General features: G+C 40.6%; 1 protein-coding gene across 21 annotated transcripts in view; it reads right to left on the bottom strand.

Annotated features, from left to right (window-relative positions):
• Positions 1 to 27,196, bottom strand: part of Ppp6r3 (protein phosphatase 6 regulatory subunit 3) — a 129,027-nt gene that overhangs the window by 33,381 nt on the left and 68,450 nt on the right. For all 21 annotated transcript variants that reach the window (XM_074050511.1, XM_074050546.1, XM_074050564.1 and 18 more), the window contains 8 exons: positions 25,676 to 25,788; positions 21,752 to 21,865; positions 11,849 to 11,978; positions 9,860 to 10,012; positions 8,666 to 8,815; positions 7,738 to 7,802; positions 6,299 to 6,414; positions 4,134 to 4,219 (listed from right to left, as the gene is read on the bottom strand). In XM_074050511.1, coding sequence (XP_073906612.1) covers positions 4,134 to 4,219; positions 6,299 to 6,414; positions 7,738 to 7,802; positions 8,666 to 8,815; positions 9,860 to 10,012; positions 11,849 to 11,978; positions 21,752 to 21,865; positions 25,676 to 25,788 — 927 coding nt within the window. The remainder of the gene's footprint in view (positions 1 to 4,133; positions 4,220 to 6,298; positions 6,415 to 7,737; positions 7,803 to 8,665; positions 8,816 to 9,859; positions 10,013 to 11,848; positions 11,979 to 21,751; positions 21,866 to 25,675; positions 25,789 to 27,196) is intronic.

Genomic DNA, 27,196 nt, shown 5'->3' with positions numbered 1-27,196 from the left:
AGACACCATGCCAGTCCCTGCACGCACTGGGAAACCCCAACCTCAGGCCTCCACAATGTTACCTCCCTCAGTGACGTTTTCCTTGGTCATCCAATTTTAAAGCATCTGTCTATTCACATGTTTCCCAACTCCCTGCCTGAACAGCACGCAGCAGCACTGTGAGCCTCACTCATTTGTTTATCCTCCTCCACTGAAGCAGGGGCTGTTGCCAGGCTTGGTTAGTACTGTTATCTTCTGTGTTTGGCACACAGTAGGCAATCAAATGTCTACTGAATTCATGAATACTAGTAAGACATTAAATGCAAATCCAACACAAAGCCAGCAAATGGATAAGAACATTCTCACCAGGCTGGCTGTACTCTAAGTGAAGTATTTGCTTTTTGTTTTTTCTTTTTTTCAGACAGGGTCAAGCAGGCCCAAGCTGACCTCAAATTCAGGATCTTTCTGCCTCAGCCTCCCAAGTGCTGGGATTACAGGCATGTACCACCATGCCTGGATTTAAGTGAAGTACACTCTTGATGTTGCCATGAAAAAGAAGCTTCTGAGGTATTATCTTCCTCCATAACGAAATTTCAGCCTTATGGAATTATCATAATGAAATCCCCCTGTATTATTAATGCATGATAAATAGAAACTAAAATAAAAAAAATAAAATTTAAACTTTACTACTGTTATAGGAAAACACAAATACGTGATTGCTTCACCTAGGCTGCGAAGAAAAACCTGAAGGACGATGTGGTCATTAAACTCTGAGGCCCACTAATGAGAAGCATAAGCAGGACTCTCATTCCTCACTGCTCCAAGTGTGATACCACTGTTGATCCCCAGAATATGCCTAATCTAGGGCTGGTGACACCAAGCCCTCCTTCCACACCAGTCTGTGGCATCCCTAGGCGATTCACGCCTGCACACTCCTGCCACCGCACGCCACCTCCATATACCATCTACCCATGATGGGAAAGCAGCACTAATGCTTTCAAAATGCACTTTCCCCACTGCAGAAAAAAGCAGACAGGAGAAGGAAACACACTCAGCTTTCCAAAGTTAGCCTAAAACATTTCCTACTGTCTAACTTTACCCAAGTCCCTGACAATTTTTATAGTTTGAGGGTTTAGTCAAAACATATAATTAAAACACCAAATTTGATTTGCCATAAACACACTCCACAAAAACAGGCATTCTATGAATCCACTGTGGACATATTTTGGCATGATGGGGTCAAAGCCTAAAGCACTTTAGTTATCTGCGTTTAATTGAAATGCTGCAATAGAAGCCACAGGAGCTGCGGGCCAGCATAGCTTATCCTGTGTAAGTCAGGTAGTCCTCACACCGAGGACTATTATTCAGTGTATAAATGAATGTCTCCTTGCTGTGAAGAGAAAAATAAGAACAGCCAGGGCAACTAATCAACATACTATCTCAAGCTATACCTGAAACAAACCTTGGAGAGGTAACTGGAAAGTTGGTAGATCCAATCTAACCTGTCCCCTTTGGAAAGGAACAATCTATTACTCAACAGCCAGTTCCAGGAATTAATATATTAAGAGACAGTGCCTTTACTAAGAGCATGCACTACACTTAACAGACATGCTTTATCACTTTTCCAAAGGTAAGGTCCACTATATTTACCAAGCTGTTTTAAAGCAATATTCACAATAGCTTCTTTAACTTAGAACATGGTACCCAACCCCACTGAGATATAGCCTGGCAAGAAAATGAAGGGTCTGAAGAGCACAGTTAAAGTCTCCTTGCTGGCCTAGGACCAATGCATAGGCATTCTTAAATGCTTGGAAGATTTGTAGTCCTTAAAAAACTACAAAGCAAAATTCCCTATTGGAAGAACTAAAAACTAAATGGAGCTAGCTCTGAGGAAATGGTCTGGGACAAAGAATAAAGAAGTCCTTAGATCAACGTGACAGTACAATTGTGGAGTAGGGCTAGCTCTATGGGATGTCAGCAATGTTAACAGGGCTCTACAAATCTGACCCTTTGTGCTGTATAGGCCAACTTCTTCCTATTTCCTTTTATAGTAGGATACTTCTGTAGTACAAGTGTGATGTTCCAAAAAGAACTAAACTCCACTTCAAGTGGAAGATGGAGCTCTGATGACTTTCTCCTCCACGCAGAACAGGTGTTAAGTGTTTGACTCGGGGGGCGGGGCAGGGGTGTGTGTGTTGTGCTGAGTATGCATTCTGCACTGCATGTTACCCCTTATTACATAATAATTAATCACACAGTAGAGCTACTGGGAGCATGTAAAGGAGCCCAGAATTGTCTGGACCACAGTGCTGCCTGCCTTACTGTAGAACTGCTCACAATGAAACTGGCCTGAATTAACTATTAAGATAAAAGGGCTTTTTGTGGGGGGGGAGGGGTTATTAGCATATCTTAATGGGTGCCATTACGACATTTTTATACATACATGAATGCATTTTGATCATAATCACCCTCTCCCATTATGCTGGTATGTGAGATAAAAATTCTTTTAAAAGGCTGTTAAGAAATTTAACTGGACACTTTTGACCTTTACTTTTGAAAAAAAAGTTTCTTTTTGGGCAGCACTGGTGTTTGAACTCAGAGCTTCACACTTGCTAGGCAGGCATTCTTAGCACTTGAGCCACTCCACCAGCCCATGAAAAGAAGTTTCCCAAACAAAATCAGAATTACTATTCCTAAATATTCCTTTATACATTTAAAAAAAAAATCCCCTTAAAGGACAATGTGTTGCCTGCAATTTTTTTTTTTTTTTTTTTTTGTGGCACTGAGATTTGAACTCAAGGTATCATGCTTGGGCAGGCACTCTATCACTTGAGCATTCCACCAGCCCAACCTGCATTCTTAACAAGGAATTAATACAGGAGCCTCTAAAATTGAATAAATAAATCTCAGAGTCTGGAAGAAGGAAGTTTTAATCTACAAAAACTCTTGAGTATCCACAACACTCAGGTTAGGTGATATTCTGGGTATCTAATCCAGCTAATTTTATTAGTGAGAAGAACCCCAACTACCCACAGTGTGTAATATGTTCATACAAGTGACTCAGTCTTCTTTGATCAGCCACTGCTGTCATCACAAAAGTCAATTTCTCTGCTGGGCTGCAGTACACACAAACAGTGGGATCTTTAGACCTATTTTACTGACAGGACTCACAAAACTCCCTTTTTGTAGTTTTTTTCATTTCATAATTCTTCTAAATCGTCAAACTTTCTAACTGTATCATGCCCATGTTAAAAAGTCAGTATACCACTACTCTGTCAAGTCTCTGGAAAAGGAAACCAAACCTCTGAGATGGCCTGTAAATCCTGTGGAGTGCAACACAGCTCTGTAGCTTTCAGAGCCTGCTCCCTCTCATTTTTGAATTATGCGCAGAACAGATAAGGCTGCCAGGGAACTTAGATGCTAAAGTGAGGCGGTAATATGTACTAGAGCTTCAACACTAGAGTTGCTGAGTTCTGAATAATTAGTTAAATGCTGGACAGCACTACTTCTAGGTCAAGGCTTTCACCTTGACTATCAGCTGGCACATGCTTGTAAAAAGAAAATGCTTTCCACCTTCTTTAAAAGCAAAAACAAAGCAAAACTTACCTTAAAATTTAATGCATTAAAAAAAATACATTCCAAAGTCCAATATAATTTTTCAAAAATTATCAATGCCATTATTCCCTGGCTGTTAAAGATTTTAAAGCTGGAGTTTCAAAGTCATCTACAAATCCCCCCAAACTGGGAATTATTCAAAATAAGAGTAAGCTCAACTTGATAATACCAGAAAGCTTAAGGGTTATCTGGGGTTTAAGGCAGCAACCCTGCCTTAAGCCCAAGGGAGGCTGGGGCTGGTGCTGAGGTACTTAGACAGCAGGCTCAGGAGAGGTGCAAACTGATGTGGGATATAGTGGAAATTGGTGGCTTTTTAGTGCCCCCCCCCTTTTTTTTTTTTTCAATCTAAGACAGGTAATTAGGAGGTGACTGGAGAAATCAGCAGAATATTGTGAATACTGACCTCTTCCTGGGAAAGAGGTATGAGGTTATCATGGGCCCACACTCACTGGGCCACATGGAAATCTTATACACTTTTCTGAATAAACAGCAAAGACTAAAAGCAATGAAAAAAAACAAATGTAACCTGTAAAACCTACTAGATCTACCGTGTTCCTCTTGTTGGTTTCTCCTAAGGAGCTCGTGCAAAACGTCTCCCATCGCTCCCTCACTTCATCAGGAAGATCTTTAGAATGAGAAAAGGAGAAAAGCATTATCACTACAGTGACCCACACAGATGACTGGAGAGAAGGGTTGTACAGAGCAGCTCACCTAGTTCTCTATGGCAAGCAAGGGAGCCCCATCTACGGAAGTGCTCTCAGAAGAGGGAGTCAGAAAACCTGGCCTGAACTATGAACTTCTGAGTCCAGACCACAGCCAGCCCCTCCTTGGCAACAGCATAGGCCTGATTAGGCCAAGCGCCTTGATTCATCAAGTTTCTTTCTTCTTCTTTTTTCATATGTGCCCACAATGTTTGGGTCATTTTTCCCCCCTTGCCCCAGTTTCTTTCTTCTGAGAAAGGTAGTGAGTCTTTAAGGTAAGTGTGTGGAGGGGTAGGGAGCCAAGTTTTTTCTAGTCAAGTTTAGGAAATACTGCAAATGACAGCTCCCATGATGAACTATTCTGATGGGCATCTGGCCAATCAATGCTGCACGAAACCCTGTCTGGCTTCTCAAATTGCTCCAAGACAATGTCTCCTAAATGTCTGCCTAATGACCCAATATGTGAAAATAAATGCAAGGATGAGTCTACATTCTAGAGAAACTTCAAAGGAAAGGATCCACAAATATTTTTCAAAGACAATGAAACCATGGCTGTCAACTGAGATCTAACTACAAAAAGGATGTCATCTGACTATACTGACTTAAACAACCATGTGTGGGTGCACGCTCACACAGGCACAGATACCACCCAGCAAACAACTTCTATGAAAAAAAAGACTGATCTAACAAACTTAATCATATCATACAGCCATTTCTCTTCAATAAGGATATAAACTATGATGGCAGCTGGGGACTCCTGCAGTGGAGACTTGGAAGATCACAGTTCAAGGTCAGCTTAGGCAGAGTGAGTGAGACCTCATCTTAAGCAAAAGGCCGGGCATGGCAGCTTATCTATGCCTGTCATCCCAGTTACACAGGATTGTAGTATGAGGCTGGCCCCTGGTAAAAATGAGAGACCTTTATCTAAAAAAAAGTTAAAAGCAAAAAAGGGCTGGGGGATGGGGCTCAAGTGGTGAAGCACCTGCCTAGTAAGCATGAGACCCCATACTCAAACCTTAATACGGAAATTAACACCAACAACAACCAAAATCCCACTATGATGGGGGAATGACTTAAGGAAGAAGCAAAATGGGCACCCTCAATTTTTCTGTCATTGGGTAGTAACAACTGGACCTTGACTGCACATTTGACAGGCAACATTCTCTTGAACAAATGTTCTTTAGAGAAAAATCTGGAAGGACAAACCAAGAAGCAATTTTCAACAAGCTAATACTGAACCAACTCTGTTCCAGATTTCTTGCACTCAGAGGAAGGAATCTCTGATCTAGCCATCACACTGGGGCAGAACCCCTGCATTCACAAAGCTCCTGGTATTCTCACTCTGGAAGGGATGGACTGGTGGCCTGGGGGCCCACGAGAAAGGCATTCACAGTTTCTTCCAAGTAACCTAGGGCTGATCAAATTGAAATGCTGGCACAAAAAGAAGCCTGTAGGGACCAAGATCCCTCATTCTAGTGACAGAGATATTGAAGAAATGCTGGGACATGCCTTAATGTCCCGATTAAAGGAACTTAACCCACAGGTGAGACAAAGGCCTTCAGAAGAAAATAAAGAGCAAGAACAGACTGGGGACATGGCTCAAGTCATAGAGCACCTGCTTAGCAAGCACAAAGCCCTGAATTAAAACACCAGTATCGCCCCTAAAAAAAGCAGGAACTGTTATAGCTTACGTGGTTCTGTTGCTAGTGTACACATACTGCAAGCTCAAAATATTAAAAAGCATGATGCAGCAAACACCACTCTTTAACAATGAGTAACTCTAATATACTGAAGCCACCCAGTGCCTGCTAAAATGAAAGAACAGCAGACATCTGAACAGGGACAAGGCTGAGAGCCATGCAGTTGAACACACTCTCATGCACTTGGAACTCCAGATCATGTGTAAAACATACTCTACGAACAGCACTAAACACATTACCTTCACCCCTAAACCTGCTCTGTGCTCCAACACAGACATAACTCACGTTGTATAAACAACTTACCTTTGATAAGTTGCTGCACTAATGCACTATTGGGACCCTTGTCAGTACTGTGCACGATGCAGTTAGCTATCCTGGTGAGGTGTCCCATGTAACCATGTCGTCTTCCTCCCTCAGCTCTGACAAGGGGAAAGGACAGACATTCAGATTACTGATAGGAATAATCTGATAGGCAAATACTGTGGATTCTTAGGAAACTAGTCTGAAAATGGAATGTCCCAGAATATTACTAGGCAGCAAGGCATGGGGAGTATATTTTGCTCATTCCAAGATTATCTAACAACCTTACTTAACAGAACACGTCTAATTCAAATATCAAAAAGAAATCATTAGTTGTCAGGAACATAGCATCTTCACATTCACTGATGCCAGACATCACTGTAACTTTCCGTTTTTTCTTCTTTTAGCATAGTTTTAAGACTTTTAATTAGATTACAGGACTGAGGTGAGCATTCTGCTGGTTTGTTTTCCTACAAGACAACATACTTCAGTCATATGAAGTGACACAGGTAATTACTACCAATGACATTTTTAAGTTAAGCTATGGCTGGTCTGAGAACTTGGCTGAGATAACAGAGTTAATGAACTTGCACTTGCCACTACAGCACTTTGAATGCAGGCAAGCCAACTTAGACCATATTCCTTTCTCCTTTTCATAGGACCTGATCTTCCTAACCATGTTCAATCCTTAAATTGAGACAAATGTTTTTTCTATGTGATTTCACCGCCTGTTTACAAAGTTTTAAGACTTTATGAAACAAAAGATTTTTGACGGCAGATGGCAGAGTACAAACTGAAGAGATCTTTGTGTAAAGGGAGAAAAACCTTTTAGGAGCCACAAAACTAAATGATACTATGCTTGGAGGCTTGCTTGGAAAACAGAATACCCCTAGATAACCTGAGAGGATCTGGGGCCCTCTAATGTTCCTAGTGGATAGGGTGATCTCAAATGAGCTAGTAAAAGCCTCCTTTTGTTTCACAGTAAGATCCAGAGACCCAAATGTTCTGGTGGGCAGCTTCTAAGTCCCCTTAAGCCTGTTAAGTGAAAACAAAGGTCCATGTGCAAGGCTTCTTGTCCAGGGCTGCCGATCTGATTTTGGCTTCTGGTGCCAAAGAAAGCATTAACAAAGTTCTTCTGGAACGCCTAGCCTTTAGAGGACGGGCCTAGAGGGAGGGCAGAGTACATAGGGCACCCGGTGCTGGCCATAAAACAAAAATTAGAAAAATATCACTGCGGACGTGGCTCAAGTGGTAGAGCACCTGCCTAGCAAGGGTGGGGCCCTCAATTTAAACCCCAGTACTGCCAAAAAACCAAAACAAAACAAAGAAAAATACCTGCTAAAATGTAACTTATTTTTGTTTTACTATAGCGAAAAAGGAGAAAACTGCTATTTTCTTCAAATTAAATCAAACTGAATTCTTTTCAAAAATAATTTACTTACTGTTTCTTCTCATTCATTTCCCAGGCTTCAAGTATTCGTTCTATTAACTGACATTTTTGAAAAAGCTGAATAAGAAAGAATATTCCAGTTAACCTTTATATAAATGTCAAAGTGTCAAACTTTAAAGCAAAATACAAGTCTAGATGAACAGAGTAGTGGCATCCTTAAGGCAGCTATGAGTCACTGGCCAAGCTACACGCAACGTGGTGATAGGTTTACTCCAGAACCTCAGAACACTTCGGAATTCTAATCAGAACTGGGAAACTCACTGTTACAGGGACTGCCACAAAGGAGCACTGAACTGAGGCAAAGCTGGGAGCTGTCAGCAAGGAAAATTCAGTCAGAATTATATACAGCCTGACCAAAATTCAAATGTACTAAAGAAGATTTATGCCTTCGGCAAAAACTTAACTAAGAATCCAACACAATACTTTACACACTAGCCTGGGACTGGCACAAGGTGGCCAGCGAGGATGGGTGGTGATGGTAGAAGGAAGGGCCAGGCCCAGGCTGCTGTGCCTCCCTGTCCCCAAAGGGTCTTTCTTTTTTTTTTTTTGTGGTACTGGAGTCTGAACTCAGCAGGAGCTCTATGGAGTGAGCCACACCTCCAGTACATTTTGGTGTGGTTATTCTAGAGGTGGAGCCTCATGAACTATTTGCTGGGGATGGCCCTGAACTGAGATCCTCACTATCTCTGCCTTCCAAGTGATTAGGATTACAGGGTGGAGCAAAAGATGCCCATTTCACGATTTTTTTCTTAAAGGACAATTATTTGTCCAGGATTTGATTCATTAGACAAAACTGCAATGAACACATGACAGGACTCTAAAGTCTAATCTGTCATTAAACTTCACTTGGTTTGACCCTGAAATGGAAAACCATGGTAGTCCGGAGAGAATAACAGCAAGACAAGACTATATGAGCTTACATGTTTCAATAACAAATTGTCACCAGTGGACTCTTGATCAGTAATTGTGCCATTTTCTGTGTTCTCAAAAGGACTGGCAAGAATCAGTGCAATACAAATTTCCACTTGTGTATGCAAAAAATTATTCCATGTATATTTGAAGAACATATCCTACAAAAGAAAAAGTGTTTTCTTCAGTTACCTAAATGCTCAAGCTACTATGTTCATACATTCACTAATTTAATAAAGTAAAAATGATGTGTTCTCAGTCCAGTAAGACTAATTAAAGGGAACAGTTTACTTTAAAGTGGATTTAAAATACCACTTCAACATGCTTATTCAACATGCCAGAATTTGTACAGAATCTATGAGAAACTAACAAGAAGCACACCAACATAAGTTTCTCACAGAAAGAAAGTACCTTTTTATTTTCAAACAATTCATGCAAATAATAAGTTTGATACATTTTCAGTAGTTTTCATCCTGTAATTTCTACATGTCATGAAGAATAATGAGCCTTTTCTGATCAACAGCCTTCCAGTAAACTTTTCTTTGCAGATTTAAACCATAAAGCAACCATGGATCATTTTGAAAATAAGAAATATGATCCAAAGCATTATTATTTTTTTTTTTGAGAATGCAAGTCTAGGTTAATTTAAGACTTTCATTGCAAAGATTTACATCCACTATAGTCAGAGAATTTAACTTATTAAAGTTTTCATTTACACTGTGAAGAGCTCAGGGCAAGTCATTTAACAAGGTACCTTACCCATGTCACAGACAGGGCCATACACAGTGTGGGGAGTGCCTCACGACCACTTTGTTCTGTCCGTTCTGGTTTCCTAACATCCAGCGCTTGGATAGCCTCTCCCCCTAATTGTGCCTACAGAGTGTGTATGCGTGGGGAGACCTCCCTTAGAGTGTCTGGAGAATTCGGGCAACAGAGACAATCTGATACCTCCACACCCACATCATACACAGGCTTGTGATAGGCAGTCAGTGGGTCTATGGCCAGCATAGCAGTCCTGGCAGAGACCTGCTTAATAAAGTAGTTGTCTTACTTGTCCGTGCCATCAATGGTCCTCGGCCTTGGCCAGGAGGACATTACTGGAATGCATACTCAGAACAAGTAAGTCATTATGAATCTGCAAGTCATGCTAAATATTCAGGAAATATCAAAGGCAAATGCCAATGTGTGGGAGGGGGAAGGCTCACCAATATGACTCCAATGCTGTTCAGCTCCATCAGGTCTGCGTTTATACTGCTGGTATTGGTTTGAAGCAGGCTGGATATCAACCGAATCACATTCAACCGGGTATTCCCTACGGGGGGATCCAGTATGCCCCATGTTGTCTTCATCACACTTTTCTGAGGAAGTAAATGAAATTTGTTTAAGTGAACAAACAAGCAAAAGGCACATGTGCTGAGGCACAGCACCAAGCTACCAAACGCTGTCAAACGTTCTAGCTTGAATTCTACGCTGGAGAGAAAATGTAAAGCTGCTACTGATAGCATTAAGAGATGATGAGAGCAGGGTCCTGGCAGCTTGTGCCTACGATCCTAACTAGCTGGGAGGCTGAGATTGGGAAGGATTGTGGTTCCAGGCCAGACTGGGCTTGGAGCTCATGAAACCCGCATCTCAAGCAATAGCTAGGCATGATGACACATATCTACCTTCCCAAGCTACACTAGAGGCTGAGATCAGGAGGATGGCACCTCCAGGCCAGCCTGGGCAAAAAAGCTTAAGAGCCCCTATCTCAACTGAAAAAAGCTGAGCATGGTGGCATGTATCTGTCATCCCAGTGATGACAGGAAGCCTAAAGTAGGAGGATCAAGGTTCAGGCCAACCTGGGCAAAAAGCGATACCCTATCTCCAAAATGGGCAAGAGGTGTGACTCAAGACGTAGAATGCCTGCTTAGCAAGTGTAAAGCCCTGAGTTCAACCCTAGAGAGAGAGTGAGAAAGAGAAAGAAAGAGAGAGAGATGATGATGATGAAATAATCACTCAGAATAAAAAAGATCAAGTAATTTCATTGGACTTAAAATTTTATAAGAAAGCAAGTGTAGCCCTGCCCTAGCAACCAAAGTATGCTAAAGAGAAAGCAGAAAATAAGTTCATAGAAAAACAAACAAACAAACAAAAAAACTCCAAACAGTAACTAACAACAACACCACCACCACTCACTATCTCAAATTCTGGCCAGAAGTCTAGGAAACTAAAAGAGGCTACAAGTGGTCGTAGAGCACAGTTCCATAGTCTGCCAAATTCAAGGTGAGAATATGAACTCAGAAGTCGCCTCTGGATCACAGCCGTAAAACGCGATCAACCTAAACCAGTAGTGCCAGCCACCTGAAAAGACAATCTGGAAGCTGAACAAGACTCCTGAGGGCATGGGTGAGTTATTTTGTGCTCCCTCTCCTCTGAAAGGCTAAACAGAAAACATCCAATATGGAAGTGAGAAGCTAGTACACTAAATTCCCAACAAGCAGCACAGGAGACAGCCACAGAGATGCACACTACAGGGGACACTGATCCAACCACACAGGGCAAAAGGAAAAAGGAATCTGAGAGAACTGGCATGGGGGAATTCTAGAAGAACCCAGTCTTCCCAAAGTGCATGCTCTTCCCCTCATCTAAACCCCTGCAGCAACACGAGTGCTGTGGGCTGTGAGGGAATGCTGCTCACAGACGGTGGATGCCCTCCATCACAGGTTTCTTCAAAGGCCCCACTCATGGCTACATTTTCCACTGGAAACACCCTGCACCCTGTCCTTCCCAGGCTACACACTAAAACTGAAACCTGCTACTTTTTAAAGAAGGTCATCTCCCACTCTCAATGAGAAAGCGACAGAACCTGAGTCACTAACTTTACTTTAGACACCTGAAAAGTACATGTTACAAGAAGAAAACCACTTATTTTACTGTTAAGTGCCCAAGAATTTGCAGAACAAAGCCTCACCTTCCTAAGCAGACATTTTGTTTAATTCTAATTTTACCTCATTCACCAATTTAGACAATACATATGGATAAAAGCCAATTAAAAGCTAATTCTAAAGCAGCAAAAATAACTGGCAGTGTACCTTTTAAACACATCTTGCACATGCTGACCACAAATACTTGTTATTCCCAAGGTCCACATAGTTCCAGTGACTGCTTAAATCAAATTTCTAGCTGGCCAGCAGTGCTTATGACAGCACCCCTACCTTGGGTGGCTCAAGAAGGAGTTCATGAAAAGATCCAAGCCTTCCTCTGATGGCTTCTAGAACACTCTTGTTAACTGATCCTGCTGAATGACTCATGCCTGGAGGGCAGATCTCTATATGACCTTCAAATCTGGAAACAAAGAAAGGTAAATTTAGTTATTATAATTTTAGAATAAATCATTTAAAGTGCCCCTTATCAAACATGTAGGTACACATTTAATGATAACATGTCCACACAATGGTTACACCAACATTTCTGGCTGGTAGGAGAACAGACAAAAAGATAGTGTAGTAAAACAAAAAAAAAGGGTGCAATAAACTTTGTTGGAGACTAGCCAATCCAAAAAACGGCTAAGTGTGCCATGGCAAATTATATGATCGCTCCAGATTTTTCTAGACTTCCTGACTCCTGACTGATCAGAAAATTTAGAGAGCAAATGGAGAGCTGATTCTTGAATTATAGGGCACATCAGATTACCTACCAGTTTGGGATGTGAATGATAAACAGGCCTGCAGTTATCCCAGAGAGTCACTGTTGGGTAGTCAACACTGTTTCCTATTAAAAAGGTTTCATTTATTCTACATAAAGTCAGTCACTACGACCCACAAGCCCAGGAGAAGGAGGAGGACACATCAATAGGAGTTTACAAGTAGGAATATGAAGTTCAAATTAAAATGGTGTGTTGACTCCACAGCAACGCAAAATAACAACTAAATAACATTGTTGCTAGGGCAAGACTGTATGAGCCCCAATCCAGCTACTTCACTTACCAGTGAATCATGACTTCAGAACATCCTTCCTAGGACTGCAGTGAGGATCACACTAATGCCACACAAAGCACTGTATAGTGCTTACTGTGGTAATTTCCAGTGCTGAGGATTGAACCCAGGGCCCTTTGCATGCTAGGCAAGCCCTGTATCACTGAGTCACACCCCCAACCCTGTGTACGTAGTTCCTGAGGGCCACATGGAACAGCCTTCAGAAACTCAAGTACTTCTGGCTATGATTATGGTACCTTTTGATTTTAAATGTGAAAAGGTTCTCATAATTTATGTAGCCAAAGAGAATTTTATTAGTTTCTGTCTAAGAAGCCATGCTTAAAATTTCTTTATATCCCCATAACTCTGTAATCATTTGCATTTTTTTCCTTTTGGTATTTTTAACTTATCTGAATTTACTTTAAGAGGTATAGGTATTATATTTTCCCACTTTCTTAGCCATGACTCTAGAATGACTGGCTTCTCCTCATGTATGTAAAAACATTAAAATACAAACTAAAACTCTTCAATTTTTCATGCTTTATTCATTTACCTAATAAACGCTTGGTGAGGTGGTGAGTGCTATACAGCAGTCCGGCTTGAGTACCGTAGTCAATGCCCATGGTACTTTCACAACACATACACTGGCACTGCACTGCCACTTTCACTGTAATGCTGGTGTATTATCACATGCAGTAAGAAAGACTGTCTAAGTGTCTACGAAACTGGCAATACTTTGACAAAGTGGCCATGGCACTCTGTACCCCAACAGGAATGCATGTGACTTCCAGGTGGACCACGTCCCCACCACTGGGCAAGGTCCATGTAGTTCTTGCAGTTTAGGAACATAGTGGACTGGGTGGTAGCTGCCCAAAAGAAATGTCCACAGCTTAATCCTCAGAACTTATAAATGACACCTTATTTGGGAAGCGGGTTTCTGAAGATCTAATTAACAATCTTCGGATGAAAGACGACCCTAGGTTACACAGGCAGGCCCCAAATGCTATCACACTGTACTGATAAGAAAGAAGAAAAGGCAACAAACACGAAGATGCTCAGAGTGATGGTCACAAGCCACAGTCACTAGAAACTGGAAAAGGCAACTCAAGGGAAACACGGTGCTTCCAACACCTTAATCTTGGACTTCTGGCATCCACAACTGTGAGAGAACAAATTTCTGTTGTTTTACAGCGCAAGTTTGAAGTATTAGTTCACAGACAGAGGAAACAAATATAGGTTCTATTAAAGGTACCTCAATGTGGTTTTAACTTGAATTTCATTAGTGACAAATGTTCCTGGTCAACTTCAACCCCTACAATTGAGTGTCTTCTTATTACCGAGTGTTCGTTTGAAAAGCAGAATTTAAATTTTTAAATGTAATCTGAGTCATCAACTTTCTTTTCTCCCTCCTCTCCCTTTTTTCTTTTTTAGTGCTAGGGATCAAACAAGGAAGGACCTCATGCATGCGTGGCAAGTGTTCTACCACTGAGCTATACCTCCAGCCCAACTTCATAGATTGGGTTTTGGTGATATATCTAAGAAAATTCTGCCTAACTCTGGGCAAAAGATTTTGTTTTCGTCCCATTTTAGGATTAATGTGTTTCTATAAAGCATTTTGAGTAAATTTTTATATAATCTGCAAGGTACATATGGAGACCTGATTTCTTTTGCCTATAAATGTCCAATTTGTGGAAGTACTGGAAATATCCTTTCTCTACTGATTTGCCCCCATCTCTCCGTCAAAAATCACATATACGTGTAGGTCTACTTCTGGATTCTTCCAATGCCCTATGTCTATTATTTCACCATGTTGTCCTGAAATCTCAGAGTCTAAGCCCACCAAATATTTTTCTCTTCCAATTTTTTTTTTTGAGTATTGTGTTTTGGGTTTCCTTAAGTTTTAGAATTAGCTTGATTTCTATTAAAAATCTTATTTAGCCAGGCATCGGTGGCTGACACCTGTAATCCTAGCTACTCTGGAGGAAGAGAACAGAAGGTTCAAGGGTAGTCTGGGCAAATAGTTTGAGAGACCCTATCTCAGACATACACAACACATCAGAGGAGTGACTCAAGTGGTAGCAAGTGTGAAGCCGAGTTCAAACCTCAGTACTGCCAAAAAATACCCCAACAAAATGAATTTATGTTTTTACCATTTTCAAATTCTAATCGTCCAATGCTTGTATGTAGAGACTCAACTCATGTCTGGATATCTGACTTGGTCTCCTGGCAGATGCTCTGACACTCTCTACAAAGATGCCCTTCCCTCTGTGAACAGACAATTCTGCACCGTCCTTTCCAACCTGTGCTTCTCTTTCCTTTCCTGACTCACCACACTGACAATGCCCTCCTGCAAGGGGCTGAACTGGCATTGTAACGGTGACTATCCTTGCCCTGTCCCTCAGTTTGGAGGGACTCCCTATGGAGTTTGTACAGAGCCCTTTGTCAGTTTCCCAGGTAATATGCGAGAGGATTACCTGAAAGATTTTGATGAAATGGTCATATAAGATTGCTTCATTGTCCTGTTCATGTGTTGATTTTTGAAAGGTGAGTGAGCCTCGAGTTCCCAGATAGGCCACATTTCATCACGACATACTATATACTTTCAAAATGCTGTTGAACTGTTAAGATTTGGTTTGCTAGTATTTTCTGGATGAATTTTGCATGTAAGCTATTATGTAATCTTGCATTTTTTTCCCCTTTAATACTTTTGCCTAGTTTAATATAGTTTCAAGATAATATGAACTGTTCCCTCTTCTATATTTTAGTAAAGTTCTTATATCTTTAGCAGAATTTATCAATAGCCTATTTTATAGGCAAGGAGTTTGTATAGTATTGTTCATGCTACCTATTTCTTCTTTTTTGTTGTTGTTCTATTTGGTGGGTTGTTTTTTGTGTGTGTGGTATTGGAGTTTCAACTACTGAGAGCCTTATGCTTGCTAGGCAAGCACTCTACGGTGTGAGCCATTCCGCCAGCCTTACCTATTTCTTAAGTGGTCTTTTTAAGCTTTTTCTTCCCCCCCTTAAAGAATCTAAATTACTTCCTTCCTTCAGTTGCTAAATTTACTTAATGAGTTGTTTGTACCATTTTTTAAAAATTACTTTTATTTTTTGCAGTACTGGGGTTTGAATTCAGGACCTCGTACTTACTAGTCAGGTGCTCTACTCCTTGAGCCATGCCCCTAGCCCTTTTTGCCCTCATTATTTTTTCCAGTAGGTACTTGAGTTTATGCCCAGGCCAGCCTGGATTGTGTAGCTTCCTGTGTAACTGGGACAGCAGACACACACCACCATGCCCAGCTTTTTATTGGTTGAGATGGGGTTGACAAACCTTTTCCCCAGGCTGGCCTCAAACTGAGGACAATGGGCATGAGCCACAGTGCCAGCCTCCACTCTACTACTACTCTCTTAATTTTCACAGGGAAGAGTTTCATAGTGCTCTTTCACTCCTGTTTTTTTGTAGTTGTGTCTGTTCTAATTTTTCTTAGTCAATCTGGCTAAAGTTTTATCAATTTTATTCATCTTTTCAAAGAAGCAGCTTTTGGTTTCATTGATTTTCTGTATTGTTTTTCTTTTCCACTGATATCCACTCTTAAGTAATTTCTCTCCTGCTTATTTTGCATTTAATTTGCTTTTTTTAATAATGAGTTTCTTTAGGTCAGAGCTTAGATTGACATGTGCTTTTTCTCCCCCCACTAATTCAGTCATCTAGTGTTACAATTTTCCCTGTATTGCTTTCACTGAATTCTACAAATTCCAACATGTTTTGTTTCCATATCAAGCAGTTCATAATATTTTCCCTGCCATTTCTTCTATTACACTTGGGTTATTTTGCAGTGTGTTGTTTAATTTCCAAATACTTGAAGCTATTTCAGAATTTTTTTGGGGGGTGGGGGGAGTACTGGGGTTTGAACTCAGGGCCTCATGCTTGGTAGGGAGGCATACCACTTGTGCCACTCTGCCAGAAATCCTTTTTATTGACTGAAGAGTCATACATGCAATATGGCCTAAACATGTATGTTTTGTGAATTTTATTATTTTAAATTTGTTTTATGGCTGAAAATCTAGTCTATCTCCATACTATCAACTGAATGTTAATCTCTAAAAATTCATATATTGAAATTCTAACCTCCAATATGAAAACATTAGGAAGTTGAACTTCAGGGCGGTAATTATGGCATGAACATAGAGCATTCACGAACAGGATTAGTGAGCTTATCAGAAGAGGACAGTTTGCTTCCACCCTCTCTTACCATGTGAAGAGACGGTAAGAAGGTAGCATCTACAAACCTTGAAGTAGCTCTCATTAGTCACTGGATCTGTCAGTACCTTAATCCTGGACTTCTTAGCCTCTAGACTGTGAAAAATAAATGTCTGTTGCTTAAACCTCCCAGTCTATGGTAATTTGTTATAGGAGCCTGAAGTAGGATTCATGGCACAAGTTTCATGGCACCTGAAAAGCATGTCAATTCTGTGATGCTGAAGGAAGAGTTCTACAAGTGTCAGGAAGACCGCAAGTATGCTGGTGCTGTCCAAGTCTTCCGTGTTCTGTATGACTGTTCTGTCAAATTCTGTCAGGCTAGGTGCAGACATACAGAAAACATTTCAATGATGGCACACAGCTTCCATTTAACACACAGCCAGTTTCCTCTATTAACACCTGTGTACATTCGTCACAATAAATTAATACTGATGTATAAAATCCACACTTTCTTCAGATTTTCCTAAGTTATCAGCCAGTGCCCTTCCCCTATTCCATAATTCCATCAGGGCATCACATTATATTTGGCTGCCTTATCTTCTTAGTATCCTCTTAGCTGTAGTAGACAGACGTTTCTGTTTTGGAATTACCTTACAGTGAGTTCTGGTCAGGTCTTCTGCAGAAAGACCCTCCACTGGGACGTTCTGATGTTCTTCTGATGGCTACAGGTCTTCGGGAGGAAGACCACATGGGTGAAAATGCCGCCTTTAATACATCCTATTTAGGGCATACGTTAGGAACATGACTGATCACTGCTGTCAACTTTGGTCATCTGGCTGAGGCCATTTGTCAGGCTCTATACTGTGAGGTTACTCTTTTTATTCTTTTACCATATGGTGCTCTTTGGAAGGAAGTTACCATGTATAGTCCATACTTAAAAAGGAGTGGAGAGTTCCAGCCTACCTCCTGACGATGAGCCCATAACCTATGTGGAATTCTTCTATAGGAGTCACCTCTCTCCCTCCGTTTATTTAACTGTTTGTATCAGATGGACTCATGGACATGGACTTTATAATTTGGGCTATATACAATACCACTTTATTATGCCAATTATTTCAGCTTTGGCCACTGAAAGATATCATTTTATACACACACACTCACACTTTTTTCCAGCACTTCCCTACTTTCTGGGACTTGAAGATGTTTCATTTTGTATGTTTATTGCCCAAGTCATAGAACCAGTCATTTTACTAAGGAGACTTTGTACTTTACTTGGAGATTTGGACAATCTAACTTGTGTTCCTGGTGTTATGTAATTACTTCTGGGTCCTCTCAGCTCACAAGCAACTGTCTTCTTTAATTTTTTTTGTACTGGGGTTTGAACTCTGGGCCTCACGCTTGCTAAGCAGGCACTCTACCACTTGAGCCATTCTGCCAGCCCCTGTCTTTTTCCAATTCTTACTATTTCATCATGGGTCATTTCTAATGTCCTATGCTGATTTTTCTCCTTAATTATGTCAATGTTTACCAAAGCCTAGGGGCATTGTTCATGTACTGTCCTTAATTTCTACACTTCCACGAGCGACCATCTCTCTGCTAAAGTTCATCTGTTTGCATATTGTCCACTTTTTCTACAACTCTTTAACACATCAATCATAGTTATATTAGATATCCTTTCTGAAAGTTCTAACATTTTTTTGAGTTGAGTTCTATTACTGCTTATTCTCTTCAGAGTTTGTAAGGGTTCTTTTCATATTTCTCATGTCTTATTTTTCAGTTGATAGTGGACTTCTTGCGTAGGCACAGAAACTGATGTACATAGTATTTATGTAAAAGTGGATACATCCTAGCCCTTTAGTGTGGGGGGTTGAATTAATCTAGCCAGCAGCAGAGCTAGGCTTAGGTTTTGTTATTACAGTGATTTCCTTCAGTGCACTAAAGACTTCAAATTAGTCTCAAGTTACTTTGCATTTATGGTTAGGGTCAGTGTGTTAAATTTTCCTGGATGTCTGCTCCACCACAGACTGATGACACTCCCCGTTCAGCTTGCCCTGAGCTTGGAGCACACCCCTCTGCGTGCTAGCCTTTCCTGCAGCAGCAAATGACTGCAACTTGTTCCCTCACACCTGCAGGAGAGGCACAAGGTAGGAACAATGCTCTGTTGTTTTGGTTCAGCCTCAGTCTTAGTAGTCCTGGGTCTCAGGGGTGGGGTCTTCTCAGTGATCCTACCCTTGCTCCAGCTGTAGGGAACCTCTAATAGTTTGTGCACACAATGTTTCTGCCTCTCACAGGATAGAGAATTTTCCTGGTTCCTTCCTCCCACTATATGTCTTCCCTTTTCTCAGGGGCTTAGGGTTTTGTTAGGTGGGGCAAGAACTGAGAGGGTCCTGGAGGGGTATCTTGCATTTCCCCCCATGGCTGCTCTGTGGACCAGGCCTATACTACAATGGAGCTTCCCCAACTTCCCTGCCTTGCCACTAGTATTTCTCTGAAGAAGCACTTGCAAGTGTGTGCAAACAGTCCTGGTGTCAGAGCTGTCAGGTGATTTAGAAGTTACATAATGCACTCTTACTCTAATTATAAAAAATCTGAATTATAATTTTACCAAGAAGCAAAGAAACAAAGTATGAGAACTGCCACAGTTTAAGGACTGTAATATGCACTATTGTATATATAACTTCTTATATTTTAAGTTTTGTTAAAATAACATGGAATTTTTCCAACATCTGACTTTTTGGGGGGGGGGGGTTACTGGGGTTTGAATTCAGGGCTTCCCGCTTGCTAGGCAGGTGCTCTACTCTTGAAACATATCTGCAGCCCTGTACCACCATGCCCATCTTATTGATTGCAAAGGGGCCTATCCAACTTTTTGCCCAGACTGACCTTGAACCTTCCCATCTCTACCTCAGGAGGATTTGGGATTATGTGTGTAAACCACCCATGCCCGGCCCTCGACATTTGACTTTTTTCGATCAAAATTGTTTCTTACTCATAACTTACCAATATATTTCCTTTTTTCTCCCCCAAGACAGGGTCTTGCTACATAGCCCAGACTTGTCTTGATCTCTAGATCCTCCTACATCAATGTCCCAAGTGCTGGCTGGGATTATGGGATTACAGGTGTTCGCCACCATGCCCAATATATCTTAAATTCTTCATCCTTGTTTTTCTGTTTGGCTTTGGTGAAGTTCGCCTTTAAGTAATGTACCGAAGAACAGTATAAAAAGGAATGCCAAGTTTTATATACTTGAATATGTCTGTTTTGTTCTCACACTTCAGACTACATCATTTCAGGCTTACAACCCTGCCTTCTGGTTTCCAGCATTTAGACAGCTTTACAAATGAGATGCCTAGCAATCTGATGCACTTAATAGGTAAACTAGGTTTCTTATCCAGACACTTTGAAGATTTATTGTTTATCTCTAGGATTCAGGAATCATATCAAGATAAATCTGAGTCGTTTTTAGTTTTTCTGTGTGTTTTTGTTTTGCTTTTTTTTTTTATGGTAATGGGATTTGAACTTAGAGCCTCACACTTGCTAGGCAGGTACTCTACTGCTTAAGCCCTCCGTCAGCCTCCTGAACCTAATTTTATAATTTTAATCTTGGTTGGTAAACTTTTCTGATGAGAATTAAACCTCCTTCTAGTCAGAAATTTCCCTTTCATTATCATCTTCTTTATTTGGTCTGTTTAAATTGTTCAGTTGTGCTTCCTCCTTTTCATATGCAAAAATGGATGGTTTTATCTCAGATTTATTTCACGTCAGGGTAGTCCACATAAGCCTGCCAATACCATTTAACGCGTTTTTAGGCTGCAGAGAAAAGGTGGAATGTATTCAAGCATGAGCAACAAGACAGCCATGCACCAACTGACTAGTGACTTATGCTGTCGCTTACTTTTGTAAAATATGAGCTTCAAAGAAAGACACAGAAATTGTACACATAATCCCCATATGACAATATAATTGAAGTAATGATGCTAAACCTCCCTTCCATTATTACTGACCAAAGACAAAGCAAGAAAAAGAGATGAGGAACTTGGGAAGCAGAAGGCGGTGTGGTTGTCTTTACCATTGTTTCAGAATCAACATTTCAGCACTAAAAGTAAAAGCAGACATCTTATATGGCTAAAGACTTCACCTGCTCAGAGAGGACTTTCTTCTTCGTGTCACCTGATTTAATGGATCCAGGAATGAGGGATAAGGGGGGAAAATACCCCAGCCTCTAAATTACACATTCCTGGAACAGTTACATATTCCTGCCTCTTCAAATTCTCATGTTCCAAGAGCAGTTAGAAAATCTAGACAATTAGTAAGCAAATTAACCCTGGATAGAAACTGTAAAGAATAACATGACAAACATTAAATGGCTGCTTCAGGAACAAAAATCCATACATGGGAAAAAAATACCACATTCTTGCTTATGAAACAGCTAGCAGACATCGGTCCTTCAGGCTCCAAGCCACCTGCCTACCCACTGCCCACAGCCTCAGGAACTGCAGTGCCCTCACAGTGAAACCCAGGCAAACATTCCATGTGAGGGTCTGTGAAAGACAGTCTTAAGATGGAAAGAGGCCCTCAATCAGCACATGGAGGAAAAAGACCCACCTGCCAGGGACACCTATATTCCACTGTCATGAGCAAGAAATATGCTGCTGTTTGTTTACAACATTGTCCAGGTTCCTGTTTTGTTTATTATAGCATTTTTATAGCTACTACAAAAAACAAAATACTGCCAATAAGTAGTGTTCATCAAACCATATTTTTCAACCACATTCTATACTACATGATAGTCAAATAGAACTAAGTTATAGTTTATATAGCAGAAAAAGATCCAGCACAGTAAACTTAAAGGGCATGGTACTGTAGGTTATCTAGTAAGAACTCTTTTAAGAAACCTAAAAGGCAAACAAGATGGATCATTTTGTAAGATAAAAGGAAAGCTTACGTTGGTCGTCGTGTCTCAAGTAAAGTCAGTAAAATCTGGATTGCACTGACTATGGCTGATTCATTTTTCTCCTTGTGGAAAATATTTGATAGAAGCTGCTCTATAATTTCTTGCCTAGGGAAACAAATCAACAGTCAAGGACTAATTGCAACATCATTTAATATAACAACTCATGTAAGAGTCAACTGCACATGGGATACTTGTTTTACTTCATACTTATTTTAATATATTTATCAAAATAAATTCTGCTTATTACTCACATAAGTCATATCCCTTTAGCACAGTAATCTGGGCCACGTTTGCCTTTGCCAGTCTTGATGAGAAGCAACAAGTATTTCAAGACTGAAAGTGACCCCCTACTCAGACCAGGCTTTGATAGGTGATGGCTAAGGTGGTAAAAAGACTTAGAACTCGTCACTCCCACAGAAGGAGGGGAAATTTTCTAAAAGGCAAAGTAGAACCCATGGTTTTTCACTACAGGCGTGAATATGTAATTAACAGATCTAAAAGAGGTAAAAAGAGTATCACATGTTGCCTTAAAAAGACAAATCAAAATAACCAGCGCTAAAATTTGTGAGACCTCTAGCCAAAAAGAGTATTATAAAAGTCATATAGCACCCACTCACCAGTCTATGGAATAAAGATTAGGTTTACAACTGAGCACTAGAAAACAGGCTGTCTTTTCCAGTAAATACATACACTATTCAGTGGTGGCCTCACCCAGGTGGAGGTATAGTGGCACAGCATGCAACTGTGCATGTCCATATTCTCAAGCAACACAGTGCTCTCTCTCTCACCAGAGCAATGCCATACTTTCCTAACAATGAAGGTAATGTCTAATAGGCCTGAACCAGTTCATGGTGGCATCAAATTGGAAGCCTGCCACTGATGAACAAGAATAACATAATAACCATAATTCAACAGCATAGCACCTGCGCCATATTCTGATTCTTACCTAAATATACCATTATCACCAATCACAGAAAAGACCATCAGAGGATCTGAGCTCACCAAACTGGATAAAACACATGTCTTATTTAGATAAAAGGCCTTTGTTTACATGAGGAAGAATATATTCACTTTTCTACTTAAAAAAAACAGGAGTGAGCATCAGTAAAACTCATGATTATGAGCTGTTTATGCATGAAGCCATCTAGATTCTTTACCCATGTCTTTGGGACAATGGCTCACTCTGGTTTTTCTTTTTTATAAGGGAGGCTACAGGAAAGACTCACTCCTGCAAAACTAACTGGCTCAAATGGAATCAAACTCAATTTGCAATCCTAAAAAAACTGTTCAAGGAATTTTTGAACTTCAAAATTTTTCCAGAACCGCTAAATATTAATTATCACACTTTAATCTACTTAACTGAAGATTTCATGGCATTACTATTAGCCTTTATTATATTTATTATATTTGGGGATTTTTTTTTTGGTGGTACTAGGGATTTGAACTCGGGACCTTGCACTTGCTTGGCAGGTGCTCTACCACTTGAGCCACTATCCCAGCCCCTTTACTTTTTAACTTCAGCTAATTTCAAACACTTAAGTACTAATCTATACTTACATTTACATATGTGATGTTTACATATACAGTGGTGGCCAATCTGTGGGTTGCTTGGTGTTATAATATGGAGTTAGATAATTTATTTTATATTATGTCTTATGAGAAGATTGTATTAATAGCATATTAATTTATTAAACATATATAGTAAACATTATATGCTTGTCAAATATACAGTTGCTCCTATGTTTAGTAAAGGTTTTCTCAACTCATGGAAGCCTTCTGTCATTGTATTTTCTCAATCAACAGACACTGTCAGGTATTAGAAGGGATTGAGTCTCATTCTCAAAAGGCCTGTTTCACTATTATAGATGAAGTCTCCCACTGCTAAATGCAATGAAGCCTTTATCTGACAGCATTGCAGGACCACTGACCCATCAGGTCCATGTACTTAAAGAATCTTACTCCAACATTTAATGATATGAACTATGAGCACATACTTATCTTCATTCCAGAAATTACAGGGAACTAAAGATACAACTTGAAATTTAAAAGCTAGCATGCACATAGCCTTTAGCGGTTCTGTAACTGAGGACTTGGTTACCATGCTGACCTGCTGGGCTGCCCCTACACTGGTCACTCAGTACATGTAGCCACCAACCAACACCAAGAATGTATCTCGTCTAATCTGACATGCCTTGAAGGGCTGGTGGAGTGGCTCAAGTGCTAGAGCGCTTGCCTAGCAAGCGTGAAGCCCTGAGTTCAAACCCCAGCACCTCAAAGCAGACTATGACGTACTTGAAGTGTAAACCTCATGCTGGATTTCAAGACTTCAAACAATTTTTTAAGTTACATACGAATTTGACTCTCTTTCTACTGGATAGTGACACAGTAAACCATATGAAACTGCTGATATGCTACACTTCACACTAGAAAATCTTTATGTGCTGTTAAGGCCAAAGTTACTGAAGTGGGACAGGTAAAATGCCATGTTACTCAGCAATTGGTAATCTCCTGTAGTTTGGCTACTTCAGCGAAAGCACCAACTATCTCCTATTGGCAACACATACTGGGAACCACAACTTTACTTCTCATAAGACAGTTGAAAACAAGCTACCTCATCTCTAATTTATTCCTTGTCTGTCTCATACTTGCTAGGGAAATAGCAAACACCAATGTTTTACTTTGACAAAAGAATCATTACAGGTTGTAAGCCAAAAGATGCAAAGAGATTCACTCTGTAGGAAAACTAAAAAAGGACTGAAAAGACTGCCATTCACACTTACTGACAATACTCTTCCCAGTGATTCATCCAAAGAGGGGAAGTGCCCGGTTTTTCTCACAGTAACTTTCAGCTATTTGGATGCAGGCCAAGGAGCATGCTTTCTAAAAATGTGTGAATCTCTGAGGTTATTGTCTTGTTATCTGAGAGAGATTACCTATGAAACTATTTACTATAATTACCTATGTAAACAATGGTCTTCTCTAATTAATAAGAGTTTCTGTTTGAAATCCTAACATTTGTTCTATCCAGCTCCCAGGTTTGGGCCATTGTTAAGTACATGTCTTGTTAAGTACACTCTCAGATGTAAATTACTCTTAAGTAAAGAGTAAATTAAACTTCAAGTAAGCAAGCAGCTAACCCTCAAGGCCAGGACCAGCTGACCAGACCCTCCTAAAATCTCCAGATGAATAAGGATGGTGGTGGCCAGGTGGTCAGAAGTCAACTAAATAACATCCAATCACAAATGAAGTTTCCAGGTAGACTAGGTGGACCTAAATCAGGCAGAGCCCTATATCATCTTCTAGACTTCAGCCACTCCTTGGCTTAGGTTTTTTTTCACTAAGCCTTCCCTTGCAGGGAGCTTTGCTATCCTTTCAATCAACTTTGTGTTTGCTTTACTCTTAGAAAAATAAAAATGTGTGAATCCAGGAAACAAATTAGCAGCACATTCCTGAGGTGCCTTCTCCTCAACGATGAAATAACTGTTCAGGTTAATCCCATTCATCTTCAAAGATACAGTAAACCCCAGAAAGCTGTTCTGGGGAAAAAAAAAAAACAAAAAACCCACAAATAAATTAGTCAAATTCACATGTATACAAGTCTACTCTCCATCAAATGCCTCTTGAAGGTGGTAGTTGCAGTTATGAAGTGACTATCACATGACAGGATAGTTCTGTAAAATCCTCTTTACAGATGTTTGAAAAGTTCAAAGTCCACATATCATTCAGCTTCTTCCCATCGGTCACCACTCTGTGTCACAAACGCGAGAGAAAGAGCAGGTTTTCCAGCCTTTCACCACCCACGGGTGTTTCCAGGACATGGTGCCCACACAAGCAGCACTGCACTTACCAGTCACTCACGAGGCAATACATCAAACAGCATCAATGAGAGAAATAAGAACCGAATTTTAAACATACTTTTCTAGAGTGGCAAGCAGGGGATCTGGTTCTGTACTGTTCTGAACTTGTAACATCTGGTCTCTGCTCAGGCGAACAATTTCACAAAGTGATTGTGAGGCATTTGAATGTCGCTAAAGGAAAAAAGTACAATTTTAGCTATAAAACTTGTTAGAAGTTAACTTTATAATAAAAAGCATATGTGTGGGTGGGGTTGCTTAAGAAATGACACAAATTGCTGGTGGTGTGACTCAAGTGGTAGAACACTTGGCTAGCAAGCACAATGATAAGTTCAAGCCCCAGCACCACCCAAAAAAAGAAAAAGAAATTAACATAACATTGTCTGTCCCTAGCTTTGGTGTACAAGTCAAGTCAGAAAAGAAGCCTTGAGCGTTTTATTGTTACCCACTCTGATGAACCACATTTGGCAACAATGCACAGTGTACGTTACTGAGTGTGGACAGATGAGAACAAAGCTCCGAAATAAAAAATCTCTTACTGAATACTTAAAAATAACATATCCCTAGAAAACACTTTTATCAAAATAGATGCACACACTAGCCAAGGGGGAGGATGACCCCAAAACAAATACAGCTCTGTGGAAGATACCAATGGGTCACAAATGCTATGATGTCTCCCGGGGGGGGGGGGGGGGTGTGTGTGTGTGTGTGTGTGTGTGTGTGTGTGGAAGCTGTAAGTCTCAGCATTGTGTGGCATGTAAAACATCAGTGCATTCCCAATACAGGCAGAGGACCACACTACAGCAGAAATGGCAACACATTCTGGCCATCCACACCCACTGACTGGGATCAGGAAATTAATACTTTTTTATTGGTCATTAACTGTGACACAGATGCACAGAAACACACCTACACATGCATGACTATGCACACTCGTGTGTGTGTGTGTGTGTGTGTGTGTGTGTGTGTTGAGACAGGGTCTCACTATGTAGCCCAGGCTGGCCTCGAACTTGTAATACTCCTGGGTTGGCCTCTCTAGTGCTGGGATTACAGGTATGTATACCGCACCTTGCCTGGTCAGTATAATTTTAGCATGCAATTTCATCACTTAATAAAGACAAGTATCAATGGCACTATACAAAGGGTAAAATTAACATTTTTATAACTCAAGTAGGGACGGTGATGACATCCCAAATGTTTTGTCTTTCTCAAAAACCTTAGTGCTGGGGTTCTCCATTACAATCTATCCTGGATCCGGCAGACAAGTGTTAAGCAACCAAATTCTGCGCAATGAAACAAACCTAGTGAGGAACAAGCCTCGTTCATGGAAATCACTCCCTATAAACGGAAGTATATATGGGTGGGCTCTACTTACAACATCACTTTCCACACCCTGCACTGGCTACACTTCTAGCACAGGGGAACTGTGCTCCTGGAAAACAGTTCCCCTGCTCACAGAAGGTGTGCTTGGCATAGAACTAGCCTGAGCTCTCCTAGACAGGGGCTCTCCCATGGAGTACATCCTTGGCACCCAGCCACATGTACACTGGGAGGCATTAAGCATGTCAACGCTGGTAACAGC

Source organism: Castor canadensis, chromosome 1, assembly GCF_047511655.1.
Source record: "Castor canadensis chromosome 1, mCasCan1.hap1v2, whole genome shotgun sequence".
Taxonomy (NCBI): Eukaryota; Metazoa; Chordata; class Mammalia; order Rodentia; family Castoridae; genus Castor; species Castor canadensis.
Note: the sequence above shows the minus strand (reverse complement) of the source record. Positions and strands in the feature narration are given on the sequence as shown.